Source organism: Cavia porcellus, unplaced genomic scaffold (assembly GCF_034190915.1).
Source record: "Cavia porcellus strain 051 isolate PalLab524CR breed Dunkin Hartley unplaced genomic scaffold, mCavPor4.1 scaffold_14, whole genome shotgun sequence".
Classification (NCBI taxonomy): Eukaryota; Metazoa; Chordata; class Mammalia; order Rodentia; family Caviidae; genus Cavia; species Cavia porcellus.
This window is the reverse complement of record NW_026947497.1, coordinates 76,479,703-76,497,683: the sequence shown is the minus strand read 5'-3', so window position 1 is coordinate 76,497,683 and position 17,981 is coordinate 76,479,703. Positions and strand designations below refer to the sequence as shown.

The 17,981-nt window shown below is 42.7% G+C and overlaps 1 protein-coding gene and 1 long non-coding RNA gene across 3 annotated transcripts in view; one reads left to right on the top strand and one right to left on the bottom strand.

Annotated features, from left to right (window-relative positions):
- The first annotated feature begins 141 nt into the window (after positions 1–141).
- Positions 142–17,981, top strand: part of LOC106029217 (uncharacterized) — a 52,122-nt gene continuing 34,282 nt past the window's right edge. For both annotated transcript variants that reach the window (XR_010039195.1, XR_010039194.1), the window contains exons 1-2: positions 142–269; positions 9,669–10,084. This is a non-coding gene — a long non-coding RNA (uncharacterized LOC106029217). The remainder of the gene's footprint in view (positions 270–9,668; positions 10,085–17,981) is intronic.
- Positions 9,637–13,242, bottom strand: Smco1 (single-pass membrane protein with coiled-coil domains 1). Its single transcript, XM_003476966.4, has 3 exons — positions 13,092–13,242; positions 10,514–10,663; positions 9,637–10,195 (listed from the first exon to the last, which is right to left on the bottom strand). Exons 1-3 carry the CDS (start codon positions 13,139–13,141, stop codon positions 9,742–9,744), a joined length of 654 nt encoding a protein of 217 aa, XP_003477014.1. The 5' UTR covers positions 13,142–13,242; the 3' UTR covers positions 9,637–9,741.

The following is a 17,981-nucleotide window of genomic DNA, read 5'->3' as shown; positions in this document are numbered from 1 at the left end:
TGGGGAGTCTGCGAGCCGCAGCGCCCTCGAGTTCCCGCGCCCACCGCAGTCTCCCGGAGCTCCGCTCCCGCCCTGCCCCTGCTTTCGCGCTCGTTAGCCTAGAAGCCTATTCGCTGCCGAATTGGTGACGTCATAACAGCCCGCCAACAGCGCCTTCCTGCCCACAGACTCGCCGACAGGCGCGAGCGTCTAGCACGTCGCTGGGCGGGACTTCCGGCACCTGTGCTCACCTCCCTGCCTTCGCCCCCTTTCTGTCGCAGCTGCACCAGGTTTGTCTAGGGTGGGCACCTGCTTTCTCTCGAGATTGCAGTTCTCTGAGGCTGAAGCCTTTGAGTCTCTGAGCGGAGAAAGAAATCTTCAGCTGCATGCAGTGGCGCACACTTGTAAATCTCAGTACTCGGGAGGCTGACTCAGGCAGAAAGATCGCTGAGTTCAAGGCCAACCTGGGCTGCATGATTTCAGGGCCAGCCTAAACTGCAGCGAGACCCAGTCTAGAAAACCTTAAAAACCACAAAGGGGGAACTCTTCCTCATGCAAAGGTCTAAACAGTCACTTTTGTAATTTTCCCTCAGTAATCTTCAAACCACCTTTTTTGTTTAAAACTCTTAGTTTCAGAAATAAGAGGCACACACCAGAGGTCGGGGATTTAGCTCGGCGGCATAAGCGCCTGCCTTGCAAGCGGCACAACCCTCAGTTCGATCCCCGGTACCACCAAAAACACACACACACACACACACACACACACACACACACACACACACCCCACCCCCAATCCTAGCACTTGAGAGGCTGAGGTAGGAGGATCGCTGTGAATTCAAGGCCAGCCTAAGCTACACATGCAGAGACTTCTAAAACAAAACAAAACAAAACAAAAATCACAAGTTAAGCATATGTAACTTGTAGACTGTCAGTTGATTATACAATAAAATATCATCTTTATTTGTACCTATTTCAGCAATGGTTAGATAGTATTAATAGGGTGAATATTTGTTTCTTTCTGGAACTTGTTTTATATTTACTGTGAAGACAGTCATACTGTATTTGCTACAAAATTGTATCATTGATGCTCTTTTCTTAGTATTTGCTTCATAGACTTCATTACAATGTTTCTTTTTCTGTTGCTTCCCAGGACTGTCACTTGAACAAATTATTGCTAACCAACCTCCTAGACTGTTTGCCTTAATGGTACAAATTTCTGTGCCAAGGGACTGGGGATTTACTCAATGGTATGAGTGCCTGCCTGACAAGCATGAGGTCGTGAGTTCAATCCCTGGTACCAAAAAAAAAAAAAAAAAAAAAAAAGGCCAGGTTGCTGTGGAGCTGCTGGCATCAGAAAACAAATTTCTGTGCCAATGTAAATAAATTACCAGAATTTCTCCATGATATCTTTTAACAGGAAGTGTGGCAATAAAATGTTTAATTTGATGTGCTGTAAAATTTGAGGACACAGGGCTGGGGATAAGGCTGGGAATATAGCTCAGTGGCACAGTGCCTGTCTGGCAAGTGCAAGGTTGTGAGTTTGATTCCTGGTACAAAAAAAAAAAAAAAAAAAAATTGGAGTTTTCTATTGCAGTACAATGTGAGTGTGTATATGTTTGTGCATCTGTATTTTTGTGTTTGTTGTTTTTCTAGAAGTCCTTCCAACTATTAAAGTAATGTAATCTGAAAATAAAGAGTTCCTAATGTCACTAGGTGTGGTGGCACATGATTAATCTCAGCACTTGGAAGGTTGAAGCTGGAAGATCCTTGCAAATTTGAGACAAGCCTAGGCTACAAAATGAGCACAAGGCCAGCCTGAACTGCGCAGTGAGACCCTTTCTCAAAAAGACAAAGAAAGAGTTCTTAATGTCAAAAGATAAAACTAACCTGGGCAATGTAGTGCATGCCTGTAATTACAGTACTGTGGGAGGCTGAAGCAAGAGGATTGCAAGTCCAACCCAACCTGGGCAATTTAGCAATTTAGAGAGACCTGTCTCAACAAAAGACAAAATTACAATAAATTTAAAGAATTTAATTAAAACTGGGCGTGATGGGGCAGAGGATTTAGCTCAGCGGCATAAGCACCTGCCTGGCAAGCAGGCAGTCGGGAGTTCGATCCCTGGTACTGATAAAAAAAGAAAAAGACAAAAAAAAAAAAAACTGGGCGTGATGGTACATGCCTGTAATCCCAATGCTCAGGCTGAGACAGGAGGATCGTTGTGCGTTTGAGACAGGCCTGGGCTACAAAGGCCAGCCTGACCTGCATAGTGAGATTCTTATCTCAAAAAAAAATTTTTTTTTGATACCGGGGATCAAACTCATGACTTCACTTTTGCCAAGCAGGCACTTATACCGCTGAGCTAAACCTCCAGCTCTCCCCTCGCTAATTTTTTAAAATTAGCTTTTATTTATAATTTCAGAATCAGGTTCCAGAGGGCTGAGCTGATACAGTCAAAAGCAGATGGGTAGTTTCAAGTGTTTTTTTTCCTTGTAAAGTTTAAAGCACAGGAATTTCCTTTTACTGACTAAAACTGGCCTGATTGGGAATTTGGCTATTGTTCTGATTTTTTTTTTTTTTTTAAGGATAGTTGTGGCTGGATGGCCTGGAGTTTCAGCATAAATAACTATTTCCATCTGATCTGCTAGGTGTGGTTCAACAGCTCATTTAATATTAGAAAAACATTTTGAGCCAGGCATGGTGGCATGTGCCTGTAATCCCAGCACCCAAGAAGCTGAGGCAAAAAGATTGCCATGAGTTTTAAGCCAGCCTGGGCTATATCGAAAGACTCCGTCTTTTTTTTTTTTTTTTTTTTTTGTCTTTTTCTTTTTTACTGGTACCAGGGATCGAACTCACCACCACACACTTGCAAGGCAGATGCTTACGCTGCTGAGCTAAATCCCCAGCCCTGAGAGACCCTGTCTTAAAAAAAAAACTGTTTGCAGTCTCACTGTTTGAAAGTCCACTTTATATGCTTTAATTTTGTAACTTGAACGATTTCTAAGATGACAATATGTAATCTATTAACTAGTGATTTCCTACTGTTTATTTTTTCTGAAATTCTGTATAACTTGTACCCTTTTTCTGTTTTTTTTTTTTTTCTTTTTCTCAAATAAAATTTAAAAAAAGAAAAAAAAAACTTTGAAAAGGTTGATCCCATGGAAACTCTGAAAGTTGTGGTGGCAGAAACCATAGAGTGGAAAGGGCCTGATGAGCAAGTATTTTCTTCTCTATCTCAGTTCCTTAAAGTCAGCTGCCAGAGATGGATTTAGGACTGTTTTCCCTTTCCTTTAGGTTTGGGCAATAAAATTCAAAACAGTGTCAGTTCTGAGAATTAGCTGTTTATGACATGTACATCATTTATGTGCTAGTGTGTGCGTTTTATTCTTAAATTTCAAAGGAGGTTAGTAAGAGTGTAGTTTCACGTTTTATGCATTTTGGCATTTTTTGTATCGTATGTATGTGTGTGGTGTTGAGATTGAACCCAAAACCTTGTACATGCTCAGCATGTGCTCTTGTTATAGGCAGCTAAATTAGATAGAACATTTCAGGCAGTCAGACAGGGCTGGGCCCTAGAAGGAGCCAGTGCAGAGGACAGGATGCCTTGCAACCATGGAGCCAGACCGCAAGACAAAGGATCAAACAAATGAACCCACATACTTCCCCTAAGGATAAGCATCAGGGATTGATATTCTAAATAGGTATCAAGAGGTTGGGGATTTAGCTCAAAGACATAAGCACGCTTGTGAGTTCGATCCCCAGTACTGATAAAAAAAATTGTGCTGCTCTAAGTAGGTATCAGATCACCTTGAGAAAGCCAGGAACCACTAACTGAACCCTCTATAGGCAAAGGCCCTGTGCTGTGTTCATGCCTGCTTGCTAAGTGACTCATGACTCACCTCCCCATTTGATCCTGATTTAATCAATTTTACCTGAGCAATTATGCTTGTAATCTTATTGCTTGGCCATAGTTCTGTCAACTCACGCCCATCTTGTGACTTCCCATTTTCCCCCACTTTGGACCCACCTCATCTAGTGGTTTTGCTCTATTAAATCCCTAGAAAAGACAGCGTCCTTGGCAACCCACTGGGGACTCCTCCTGCCTCCCTCACTCAGATTTCTTTCTCTCAATAAATATATTCTGCTGTTAACTGATAGAATTCTGGCGCAGCTGTAAAGATAAGAAGTATGAAATATAAATGACCTTTATTTTAAGAATGTGGGGAGAGACTCCCTGACCCTCCAGGGTCTGGCATTCTCTCCGTCAGACTTGTGGTGTGGAGGCACACAAGTAGCTTAGGTTTGGGGTGGAGCCTAAGGGGCATTACTGATACACAGGTAGCCCATTGGTATTCATTTCCCGCCACAGGTAAATTCCTAGGGGTGGGGAAGATAGAACCCCTTGGTTCTGCCTCCAAGGCTTTAACGGCTACAGTGTCCTGTCTGGGCCAAAATCCTTTCATTCGGTCTTTTGATTATTAGGAAAAGGGGTGAAGATTTTCTTTTTTTTACTGATTCCTGCTGGAAGGGGGCACTGTACTGGGGTTTAGGAGTGTTGACGGGATGAAGATTGATGCCCATGTAGAAGCTGGTGCCAGGTATTTTAACCAGGACAACTTTATCACTTGTGAATGCCCATATGTTAGACTGGAAAAACAAAAAGACAAGGTATTATGAGGAGGCATGGCACTGTCATACTTAAGGACCCAGGTGAGGTAGAAGGAAAGGTGCCTTTGATTTAGATATGTCATTTTATCAGGACCATGTTGAGGTAGAATCATTACACGGCTAGGTAGAATTCTGAAAAATAAGTGTGGGGTTAGGAGGAGTGAAGTTATGAGAGGTGATTATTCCCCCATCTGAAAGGGTAAAAGTTAAGAAGGTAGGTAGGTAAGACTTGTCTCTGGTATGTATGATGTGGAAGTCTTTAGGAAAGACTGTTGAGAGTCCTGCTGTAAAAAGGATAAGAAATTAGGAACCAAATTGGACAACAAAATATGACTTAGCCTGAGAGTTGTAGCTGTGAGGCCCTGGTGAGGTGGAGATGAGTGGCCAAAAGGATGGTTAGATTTAGGGCTGGAAGGGCACCACTTAGCCTGAGTGATCTGAAACCAGGATGGCAGTTGCTAAGAAGACCAGGTTTGGACCGCTTTAACTTGATTGTAGTCCTTGGGATGATTTGCTGAAACAGGACTTTAGTAAGCATATCAGTAGTCTCCCTGGTTGTGGGAAAGGCTTTTATGTATCCTGAAAAAGTATAAACAAAGTGGGAAGACAAAATTTATCTATCAGTCTTGACCAGAGTTGTGTCTGAGAAATTGGTGAATAGGAAAGGAAGGGGGTGCTGTATATCCCTGAGGAGAGGTTTACTAGTGATAACAGGTGTAAGCTATTGAGGCGTCAGAGTCTGGGTCAGTCTGTATAAACACAAGGGAATAAAAAGCATTTTTACGATTTAGGACTGTAGAGTGAATGGTGGAGGGAAGATTTGGCACCACTGGGTGGATTGGGAAGAAGCAGTCTGGAACCTGCGTGAAAATAGGCCCTGTTTGTAAATGGCATAGGTTGGCTACCAATACCCCTTATAGAGACTGAGGGCTTAATATAGCGGCCTAAAAACTCAGGAAGAACCCTATACATGGCCTATGTCCACAAGTATAGAGAATGTCTTACCTGAGACCTCTAGTGGGACTTGGGACTCTGAGGACACTTTAATGGGGGCCATGTCAGTCTTCAGCAGCAAGTTTCTGTCGGTGATGAATCTGGCAGTGTTGGCATTTCCCATGAGGGCTAGAAGTTAGGATGGCTTACCCACTCTCTGGTGGCTAGGACAGTCCAGTAGCCCTGGAGTAAGAGCTCAGAACACCAGGATGGGGCACTCTCTTGCCCAATGTCTTCTGCTGCATTTGAGGCATTGTCCATGGCGGGACCCAGGCAGCTCCACCTTGTGTCAGTTTACCTGTCTCAGAGCTCCAAGTGTTACTGCTAAAAGATAATTTTTATCTCTGTTGTTGAAAACACGAAAAGCCATATTAAGAAGGTGTCTGTGGGGTTTGAGGGCCAAGTTTAGCCTTTTGTTTTGGGATCTGGTCTACAGTAGAAGGTATCTGTAATGGCTTCCCATAAGGAAGACAAGGTCCAGGGAATTTTAGGAACTGACATTAACTTTGTTCTTGAAATGCATTCTTCAGTTCTAGAGAGCACAAATTCTGAACCTCTAGTAAGTTGGGAGTTTCTTTCCCCTGTATCACTGTGGCACTGAGCTACAACTGCAGTTCTGTGAACTTCTTGGGTGTTTTGGTATTTTGAGACAGAATCTCACTTTCTAGTGCATGCTGACTTTGAACTCACTGAAGCCCAGGCTGGCCTCAAACTCATGGCAGGCAGTCCTACCTCAGGTTCCAATTGCTGGATGTACAGGCATGTGCCACCCATGCCTGATTTCTGTGAACTTCTTAAACTGTTAATTTGTTTTGGGGGGGTATTTCCAAACCAAACCAAACCAAAAGAAAGACTTTGCATCAAGGAGACTTAATAAAGGCAGTTTTAATCAGGCAGGATGGCACACGCCTATAATCCCAGCATTTGGGAGGCTGAGACAGGAGGATTGTTGCAAATTGAAAACCTGCCTGGGTTATAAAGTGAGCTGAAGGTCATCCTGAACTGTATAATGAGACCCTGTCTTAAAAAGACCAAAACAAACAAACTAATAAAGCTGCCTTTACACTTTACATCAACTGACTGTTGTGGGATACTTCCACAAAAGCACTGAATTTACAGAGGATTAAGTTTATATAGAATTTAGAAGTGGGAGGTACAAAGCAAGTGACAAAACCTTACTTAACTTGTTGTATAAATTGAGTCATATTGACAGGCAGGCTGGTCTTAAACAGCTTTGTTTTGTTTTGTTTTTTTGGTACCAGGGATTGAACTCACAACCTTGTGCTCGCAAGGCAGATGCTTATAAACAGATTTGTTGAAACAAAGGAATTGTTTATCATAATATAGAAACATTCTGGAAATGAGAGGAGGGGTGCTTACATAGTTAAAGGCATCCTTAATTAGCATGGGGTGCCTTAAGGTGCAGACATTTGTTCTGACTCAGTGCTTATCAGAGGTATACAGTTGGGCTTTAGACACTGTCAAGATCAGTTGAATTCAGCAGAAGCAATAGAACAAACACTTGGTTAGAGACCTCTGAATGATCATGAGATACCTATAATTTTTCTATTTTATAAATGTGTTCTCACATTATAATTGTGCCCCAACAAACAAATTCATTTCTATGAAAAAAGCAGAACTTGGGGCTGGGGATTTAGCTCAGCAGCATAAGCACCTGGCTTGCAAGCAGGTGGTCGTGAGTTCAATCCCCGGTACCAATAAAAAAGAAAAAAGCAGAACTTGGTTAGGAAAATGGTAGGAAATGCGTGGTGAATGTGTTTCTTTGTACTTAAAACACCAGGCCTGAGTCTCTTTGGGAAGTAATAGGTGTACAGGAAAAGAAAAACATCACTGTACATGCAAATAGCCATTAGGACCCATTGGGTGTGATGAACATTTGAGACTGGGCAAAGCCCACCAGGCTGAGCCAAAACAAGATATAGGTTCTTGGTATGCAATGTTGGGAATTTTCAGGGGTTTTTTGTTTTTTTCTTTTGGTTCCAGGGATTGAACTCATGATTAAAAAAAAAAAAATTCACAATGTAGTTCAGACTAACCATAAACTCACAATGTAGCTAAGACTAGCCTTGAATTTGCAGGGATCCTCCTGCCTCAGCCTCCTGAGTGCTGTGATTACAGGTGTGTGTCACCATGCTTGGCTGGGAGCTTTTGTTTTATGAGTTCTGGAACCTATGGTCACCATCTGTTGTCCATAGCATCAGTCCCTGAGCCTGTAATTGTAGACTCTTTCCACTCCTCCACAAACTGTTCTCATTGTTTTCATAAATCTTTTTCCTCTTCCTTTTTTTCTTTTTAAGAGTTCCTATCTCAAACCAGACATGGTGGCACAGGCCTGTAATCCCAGCATTCAGGAGGCTGAAGCAGGAAGATAGTGGCAAATTCTGCAAGTTCAAGACCAGCCTGGGCTACAAAGTGAATTTGAGATCAGCCTGACTACATAGTGAGTCAAAAAGAAAAAAAAGAGAGACAGAGACAGAGAGCTTTTATTTCAGGCACATGTGAAGCCATGCTATGCCTGTGATTCTAGCACTGTGGGAGACTGGTCAGGGTAAATTACTAATTTATCAAGGCCTTGTCTCAAAATATTACGAGTTGTGATTATAACCCGTTGTGAAGGCCTTGGGTTTAATTCCCCAGTAGCACCAAAATCATAATAGCAAATTGATGATCATTTGGGATCTTACCGCTGCCTAGGCTGGCCTTGAAATCCTGGTCTCAAATGATTCTGCTGTCTCAGGCTCCTGAGTAGCTGGAACTATAGGTACAACGCACAGTGCCCAGACATCTCAGTATGCTTTTATTTTTTTAAACTTTTTGAGACAGGATCCTGCTGTGTCATTTCAGGGTGACTTTAAGGTTACTGTGTAGCCCAGGCTACCCTCGAGTCCCTGATGATCCTCCTGCCTCAGTTTTCCAAGTGCTGGAATTAAGGGAGTGTGTCACCACATCTGGCTTATTTATCTTTTAATAGGTACTTAATTCACATAGTTCAAATATCAAAATGTATAATAGATTAACAGTGGAAAGACTTCTGTTAACTTCCTCTTACCTCTAATCTCTTAGTTTTCCTTCCTTAAAAAAAAAAAATCACTTTCTTATGTAACAGTGTAGAAGTTTGTGGATAGCTGAGTGTGTCAGAAAATGCCCTCCCCAAGCTCATGTACTTCAGTGCCCAGGTGGCAGTTCCTTGCGATTCCTGTTGCTTCTGTCTCTTAGAAAGAGCTGGTCACTGTGATGTAATCAAACACAACCAAGTACTCTGTCTGTACCCCTGCCCCCTCACAACCCCGAAAACCTCCTTCTCTGGGCCTTCAGGGCCTAAAATTTTGAGAAATGATTTTTTTTTTGGCACTGCAAACGAACTCATGACCGTGGATTTGCCAGGCAGGCACTTGTGCTGCTGAGCTAAATCCTCAGCCCTTGAGGAATAATTGATTCCTAGTCAGTGACCTTCCAATGTTAAATATGCCGCTAGTCCTGGGGGCTGTTTCAGTGTTTCTGCTTGCCTTTGCAAGCTACTATACATAATATATGCGTATGTTTTTTGTCTTTTTTCCACTTAATAATATACAGGATATAAATATTTTTAAAAGCACAATACAACTTCATGATAACTGCGTATCAGTATGTAAATACTGCTGCATTTTTTTTTTTTGACAGGGTCTCACTACTCTGCAGTTCTGGCTGGCCTTGAGTTTACTTTGTAGCCCAGGCTGGTCTCAAATCCCCCTGCCTCTGCCTTTTGAGTGCTGGGATTACAGGTGTGAGCCACCACGCCCAGTTTGTATTCTTTTATATGGCTGAACAAAAAATATGTGTCTGTCAATTTATCATAATTCATTTAATGCTCCCCTTGCTTTTGCTATAAAAATAAGCCTACAGTAAATAAATTGTGACTTTTTCTTTTCTGTCTGTATTTTTTTCAATTTCCAAGATAAATTACTAGTTGTTGAATCACTGGGTCGTAGGATGACAGGTTTTTGTTTCTTTGTTTGTTTTATTGTGACAGGATCTTGCTATGTAGCCCAGTCCGGCCTCGAACTCACAGTGATCCTCCTGCCTCAGCCTCGGGAGTGCTGGGATTAAGCAGGCTCCTGTCTGACTGATGGCAGCAGCTCTTTTAGGGAGGACATTCGTGCTTCAGGCCTCCTGGCCGCTTTCCCTTTGTCAATGACCTGGACAGCCCGCAGCAAACCCTCTCGCAAGGCGGTGTTCTTCACCACCCTGGTGATCATGAAGGTGGCATCTCCGACGTACGTGCGTCTGGCTGTGGCGGCGTAGTGGTCTGCCTTGCTGCCGTGCGCCATGAAGAAGGCGCAGAGCGCGGCCACATCTCCCTCCTGCAAGCCTCTCTCCTCCAGGACTGATTCCCAGGCCACTCTGACGCGCTGGTTCTTGACTTTTCGCCGAAGGACAGAGGTGAAGGTGGGTAGACTTTTTGCCAGGTCTGGCAGCTTCTCAAGCACATGAGTGTGCAAGCAGATAAGTACTTCAATGACATAGCTGTACAGAATATTCAGTTCCATTGAAGTGAACCTATGAGAAACAGAGAGCTGCATAAGCAGTAGAAAACCTTGCAATCATAAACTACACTCCATTAGAAGAACTCAGTGCAGACCCATTGGAAGACCCTACTGCTGTTTTGTTATTTGTTTGTTTGGTTTGGTTTTTGGAGACAGGGTTTCCTGATGTAGTTCAGCCTGGCCTTGAACTCCCAGTGATCCTCCTGCCTCAGCCTAAGTGTTGGAATTATAGGGATGGACCACCATGCCCGGCTTCAATTCACTTCTGGAATGAACATGGAAAACTCTCATAGAAGCACAGAGTTCCACTGATTTCCCAGTCAGTACTCACTTGAGTGCCATAACTGCCACCCACAGCTCATCTTGTGCAGCTTGGCTTGCCAAAGTCTTGCTATGGTTTTCAAATTTCCGGGTCAGATGGTCCTTGGTGTTGTCCAGTTCTTTGAACTGTGCTTCTAAAGCTTGGAGTTTTTGATCTACTCTGTAGGACAGAATAATCAAGGTTGGATCATGGAACAAAACAGATTTTTGCCTTAACCTACGACTGTAAACCCCCTACAAATTTGCTTTTGTTTGGTGATTTTGGCTGGTGATCAAACCAAGGCCTGTACCACCACCAAACTACACCTCCCATCCCTAAATACTTAAAATTCAAATTATGAATAGATGGAATAGATACTGTGTTCATTTGCCAGTTCTCTCTGGCCCACATCCTTGTTCTTTCATTCCTTGTATTGTAGGACTTTTGAGTTGTCTAATTACTTGAATTATTGGCTATATCTTGTCTTTGTATTTATATTTTATACTTAAAAGAGGTTGGGTGGGTTTTTTTCCCTCACTTTTTTGGGTTTTTTTGCTTGCTTTATTGAGACAGGATTTCGCTGTATCACTCAGGCTGGCCTCAAACTCACAATCCTCCTGCCTTAGCCTCCCAAGTGCTGAAATTGCAGGTGTGTACTACTACTAAAGAGTATCTTATGCAAGCATTACTTTAATCCTTGCCCCAGCTGAGAGTTTAGCTCGGTGGGATAAGTGTCTGCCCTGGCAAACGCGCAGTTACGAGATTGATCCCCGGTACCAAAAGTAAAATACAATAATATAATCCTTACCCTCATAAGAAGTGAAGCAGTCATATTTACTTTTTTACAGACCAAAACTTTGAATATCAAAATGACTGAGATTTGGTATCATACTGCCAGCGAGCCCTGGGACCAGTGTGGAGTAAAGCGGCTTTCTCTACCCTACCCTGTGTCCAGATCCTAGTGCTCTTTTAAGGATGAACTCAAATTCCACTGCCACTGCATGTGCATTTGTGTCTAGGGGTGTGTGTGTGTGTGTGTGTGAGGCACTCTCCCACTGACCTATATCCTCAGTTCTTTTAGGTTTTCTTTGAAACAGCCTGGCAGAGCTCTCCAGCTGGACTGAAATGCCTTACTTTCTGTCTCGGCCTCCCAAGCCCTAGGGGTCACAGGCATGTGCTGCCACACTTGGCTTCCACGGTTTTCCTGAAATCCTTTCTGCCTGAAGAGCTTCTTGCCTTCGCCCTTTGGCCGCCTGCCTCTGTTCCATCTGCCTAACCCACACCCTCCTCTCCCTGTCCACTAAACCAGCTCCTCATTATCTTCTGCCTGGGCTTCCAGTTGTAGTAGTCTAACTGTACCCTTGTTCTGCCTCCAATTCATCCTGCAGGCGTGTTCTAAAATACAGTCATGTAATATGACATGTGATATTCCTTTATTTTAGTTTAGTTCTTGGATTTTTTGAGGCAGGCTCTTACTATCAGTCCAGGCTGGCTTTGACCTGACTGTGTAGCCTGGGCTGGCCTCAAACTTGTGGTGATCCTCCTGGCTCAGCCTCCTGAGAGCTGTTTTATAAGCATGTACCACCATGCCTGGAGATGCCCTTTTTTACCATCCTGATTTACCCAGTGAAATCTTCAGAACCAAGCTGGAGCTCCCAAGAGGGAAACAGAAGCCTTTTATCCCCAGTCTTCCTTTCTGCCCATCCCCGTCACCTCCCAGCCACTAACACACGGCTCCCAAATGCTCTTTCCTCAGCCTGGAGTTCCTTGCCGTCTTACATTTTCTCAAGGCCACTCACATTTTTGTTTGTTTGTTTTTTCTTTTTTCCGGTACCAGGGATTGAACTCATGACTGCCTGCTTGCAAGGCAGGTGCTTGTGCCGCTGAGCTAAATCCCCAGCCACACACATTTTAAGATCCAGCTTAAATGTCCCTCTATGAAGAGTGTTTTTCTTGTGTCAAAGGCAAACTTGATTATCCTCCCTTCACATTCTGTAGTTCTTAGGAGCATCATCAATATATGGCCACATGCATTAAATTGTATTTTTGAAGCTGGGTATGCTGATCTCAGCACTGATTAGGGAGGCTGAGGCAGGAAGATGAGGAATGTGAGGCCAATCTGGGCTATATAAAGCAAGACTCTATCTGAAGACCACTCCTCCTTAAAATTATATTTTTTCAGTAATTCTATCATCCCTTTTTTTTTTTTTTTTGTATTGGAGATCGAACTCAGGACCTCATGCTTGCCAGGCAGGCGCTCATGCCACTGAGCTAAATCCCTGGCCTGGAAAGAGCTTTTATTGAAGGCTGACCAACAAGCTAACAAGTACTCAGGAAGCCCTTCAGTTCTGTCTCTTTGATCTCTTAGTACTGCTTATGTTTGTAAATCTAGCATTTGGTACAGGCATATGAATGAAATGATAGCACAGGAAAGCAGATTTCTCTTTATTACTAATTCACTTTTTCTTAATCTAAAGAATGACAGGACCTTGAAATACAATCTAATCAGCCTGTCTGTGATTCCTTGTCCACCTCTACCCATTCTTCTCTCCCCGGCCTTCCCAAAGAGCAGACCCATGCTCACGCCCTCCCCAGAGCCCTTGGCAACCTTCTCATCGCCTCCGTCAGGGACACCAGGGTTGTGGTTTCTGTGTTCATCTTCTTAAAGCAAAACAAAAGGAAACAAAGTGAAGCAAAACAAACACCCAATAGCTATTTGAACCCAGAGCTTTCTGTTGTTTTCCACTCAGCACAGGCAGTGGCAGCTTGAGCACTTGATCTGACTTCTGTCTGAAAGGTCACTCAGTACAGAAGCTTTTTATAGCTTGCACATCCAAATATAGTGTCAAAGAACTGCTGGTGTGAACACAGATGTCCCGATGTACACTGTGACATTTGCCTTTGAAAACTGACTTGCCTGCCGTGGTGGCACACCTCTACCATCCCAGCACCCAGGAGGCTGAGGCAGGAGGATAACTGCAAACTAGAGACCAGTTGGGGTATAAAATGAGTTCAAATCCAGCCCAAACTATAAACCAAGACCCTGATGGGGTGTGGTTGCTCACACTTGTAATTTCAGCACTTGGGAGACTAAGGCAAGAGGATTGCCATGAGTTCAAGGCCAGCCTGGGCTACAAAATGAGTTCAGAGCCATCCTGAATTGCATAGTAAAACCCTGTCTCAAAAAGACAAAAAAAAAAAAAAAAAAAAAAAAAAAAGTTAAAAATAAAGCAGGACCTTGTCTCAAAAACAAAATAAACTGACTCCCCCAAAATAAAAAAAGTACACTTACCCATACTACATGAATATAGAACAATACCCAGATACAACACTGAGTAAGTTTGATCCCCCTACCAAAACAAAAAACAGATACAACTCTGAATATTCTGGTAAATGTATATAGAGGTATACCTCCATAGTCTAGGGTTAAATATGATGGAAATGTTGTTCTCGTACTTAACAGCTTCATTATTCACTTACAACCTAACGTAGGTTTGAGGAGTGCCCCACAGCCAATTAACCCATGAGTGGGTGGAAGACATGTGGGTTGGGGAGGAGAAACAAGAAGCCAGTTTGCCCTTCCCTGATTTTATTCTGTCTGATGGCACGGGCAGCTATTTTGAAGATAACAAGAGTTATTATGTAGCCGCTGTTGGTTTCCTATTATCCTGTTTTGAAGTTCTATATTACTTTCACTGTTTTGTTTTGATTGGCTTTATTGTTTTATTTTGTTTGGTTTCATTCTTTTTAAAATAAAAATGTTAATGTGCCCCATTTCTCTTATAATGATGATTTTAACACTTAACAGTCTAATTAACAACCACTACAAACTAGTAAACATTTTGTTGAGAGTTTCTAGAATAGGAACTGAATATAAAAATATAATAACTGAATATAAAAATAGACAAAACAGGATTCTTGCTGGGCATGGTGGCTTATGCATGGTGGTTTCAGCCTATAGTTCTAAGTACTCAGGAAGCTGAAGCAGGAGGGTTACCTGAACCCAAAACCTGAGGAAAGTTTGGGCAATATGGCAAGATCCTGTCTCAAAACCAAGCAAAGACTAGAGTGGTATTTACATAGCTGTGATCTCAGCATTCTTGGAGGCCGAGGCAGGAGGATCACAAATTCCAACCCAGCCTGTGAATTTTACTGACCTCGTGAGATCTTACCTCAAAATAAAAAATTTGAAAGGGCTGGGGATGTACTGCAGAGTGAAGGTCCTATGTTTAATCAATCACCAGAAGTGCAAAAAACAGAACTCCAAAAACATAAACCTGAGGATCTCTGTTTTGAAGAAATTAAGCAACTAATCATGGGCACAGAACACAGATTTAAAAAGAGAAAAGATATAAAATGGTGTGTGCTAGACAAGTACAGACCATAAAAACGGAAAATGGGAGAGTAGGTCACTGAAATTCTGGCTTACTAGGAAAAGGGGACTTAGCTTGGCCTTTTTAAAGGAAAATGTAGTTCTTCAATTGGGAAGGAAGTGTGAATGGTGTTTCAAATTGGGAAAAAAAATGTACAAACAAAATCATAAGAGTTGCCAAGGTAAGTGATGTGTGCAGGGAGAGAAAGGAGGCGCAGATGTATCTTGAGGACAGATTCATGTGGGTTCAAGAAAACAGCAAGCTTGGTGTGGTGGTACATACCTGTAATCCCAGCACTTGGGAGTTTGAGGCAAGAGGATTGGTGTGAGTGCAAGACCAGCCTGAACTGCACAGCAAAACCCTGCCTCAAAAAGACAAAAAGAAAACAGCAAGGACTTTTCAACTGATAAGAGCTGTCATGTATCTGTTAATTAATTGAATATTTTCTAGTACAGTAGTTACTGAACATGATAAATATTAATTGAACAGGAGTGAATGGACAGCATTCTTTTAGCAAAAGAATAATGCAAAAAATAATGATGAAGAAGGTAAAATCCTTGTCCCCAGGGAGCATATTAATAAACAGATGTCCCTATCTGTCCCCTAACTTTCCCTGCAATATTTCCAAGGTTCACCCATACTATGAATGTATCTTTATTGCATTCCTTTTTATTGTCAAATAATGTTCCATTGTATTTGTTATACAGTGATTTGTGCCCCTTCAAATTTTGTGTGTTGAAGTCTGTAATGATTTTGTGTCAATTTGAGAAGTTTAAAAGTTTACCTGATTCTGCAGGGGGCCAGGCTCTCTCCTTTGTAAACATTCTCAGCCTGTGTAAGAGGAGGGCACCCAGATGTTGTGGGTATAAAGGACCCACCCCAGTGGGGGGATAGCCTGCTTACAGAGGAGGAAAAGAGACTTGCCCGCCCTCTTTTGCTCTGGCTGCTTTTGCTGTCTTCTGCCTCCTTGAAGTGTTGCCCCATGGCATGCCACCCTGCCTTGGAGCCGGCTGATACTGGAGTGAAACCTCCACAAACCCTGAGCTAAATAAATCTTTCCTTCCTTCATTTTCCATGTCTGATAATTTTTCTCAGCAAGGAGAGAAAAGTAACCAAGAGAAAGCCCCAACCTGTAGTGTGACTGTATTTGGAAATAAATAAGATTAAATGAAATTATAAGAGTGAAATCTAATAAAGTTGACTTTCTTATTAGGAGAGTAGACGACATAAGGGATTCACCCACACACTAGAAAAGGCCAGGTAAACTACTTAGGGCGTGAAAGTGGATGATACCAGGATGAAATCATTCTTGTCAGACTCAGACAAAATTAGAGCCAGGAAACAAGGCTCCTGTCTGCCTGTGATACACTGTTCCCAACCTTTCTCAATGCCCTGCAGGAACACAGCCTCACACATACAGCTTTCTGTAACAAAATCTATCTGTACTGTATCTCCACGCTGTCCTCGGGTTCCTGGCTTCAGCCATCCAAATGCCTCAGTCTCCTGAGTGCAGTGGCTGGAATTACAGCTATGTGCCACCATACCTTGTAGAAAGCTTTATCTTTTTCTTTCAAATTGTATCAGTGCATTGGTTACACTGTAACTCCATTTTTCAGGGAAGGTTTGTCTTTAACATTACTTGGGACAGCAGGATGCCCTCAACAGAACAAGTGCCCAGCAGTGGTACCTCTACCAGGGAGCTGGTGCCAACTCCTGCCATGGGGCTCCAAGACCAGTGAATTCTCTATCCTAGCAGCATATGACACACATTTCTCTTTTTGCCTTTAAAAGCTCTCCTTTGCCTCACCTCCTTGGTAAGTCCCTAAATTTTTAGGAACATGTATGACCATTGCAGCACAGTGATATTCTTTGGAGAGTCTTTTTTGAGGTGGACACATAATTCTAACCATAATGGTTTGTTTAGTCTTCACTTCTTATTTTGTTCATGTTTTCTTAAATCCTTGAATGTATTCATAGGAATTCCTTTAGAAATATATACAAGAGTGATCCAAATATATGGTGGATGAGCTGGGGATGTAACTTAGTGGCACAGCGCCTGCCTGGGAAGCATGAGGTCATGTTTCATTCCCAGTACCAAAAAAACAATCTATGGTGAATGTCTCTATAACTCAAAAGGAAGTTCCCTGTTCTCATTTCTCCCACACCTTTCCGTATAGGCAGTTATTCTTCCTTTTTCTGTCCTGTGGATTTGCCTGTTTTTTTCATCCTCTAGATGTTTGTTTGTCTTTGTGACAGAGTCTCGCTATGTAATATAGGCTAGTCTTGAATTCACTTATGTGGCCACGGCTGGCCTCAGACTCCTGGTGATCCTCCTGCCTCAGCCTTCCAAGTGCTGGGTTTACAGGTGTGTACCACTATGCTGGCTCTGCCATTTTGATTGGATGCTGGTCACTATTGGTTCCACTGTTGATTGCATGGCTTTTACTGGGTTCCTTCTGAGAATATTGAGTTTTGTCCTGGTGGACCAGAAGGTAATTGTGAGTCTGAGGAGCCCTTTCAAGACTTGTCTCTGAGGCTTTGCTGGTGAACTGGCCTTTTCTGTAGGTCTAATTTAGCTCTGTGTAGACCCATAGTTCACCAGATTATGGGGTCACCAAGGGATCCCAATGCTCTGTGAATGATTATGGTCATTTATTGGGCACCCGGCTAAGCCTGTATAAGGTGTATGGCAAAAGGATGAAATAAGAGACAGATTTAGTAATGCTTGAGGGAGGACTGGTGATCAATGCCTCAGCATGGGTATACAGTGATAGGAGAGACTTCCACTAGACTCCAGGTGGTGAAAGACTCCGAGGTTGATGACTCAGCCAGGAGCAGTGGATAATCCTGGGATAATTCAAATGGAGATGAGATGATCTTATGCTACGAGGGATCTTGCCCTGGAGTTGTCTTATTTTTTTTTTTTAATCTTAATGGTTTTAGTTTAGTCTTAGTGGATGGCTCATCCCTAAAGAGTTAATGGAAAAATCTCAAAAGGGTGATATTGTTAATCCCAAGCCTCCATCTATTCCTTAGGAAGTATGCAAAATTAAGTATTTTTGTACACTTGTGATCCTCAACAGTTGTTGAGCTCTCTCTTCTCCCTGTAGCTTTCTTTCACCGGC

Excerpts from the sequence above, each read along its gene's own strand:
- Smco1 (XM_003476966.4), bottom strand. The coding sequence starts at position 13,141 with ATGAACACAGAAACCACAACCCTGGTGTCCCTGACGGAGGCGATGAGA. Across the intron at positions 10,664-13,091 it reads CTGACGGAGGCGATGAGAAG|AGTAGATCAAAAACTCCAAG; the intron begins GTTGCCAAGGGC and ends TCTGTCCTACAG. Across the intron at positions 10,196-10,513 it reads GTGGCAGTTATGGCACTCAA|GTTCACTTCAATGGAACTGA; the intron begins GTGAGTACTGAC and ends TGTTTCTCATAG.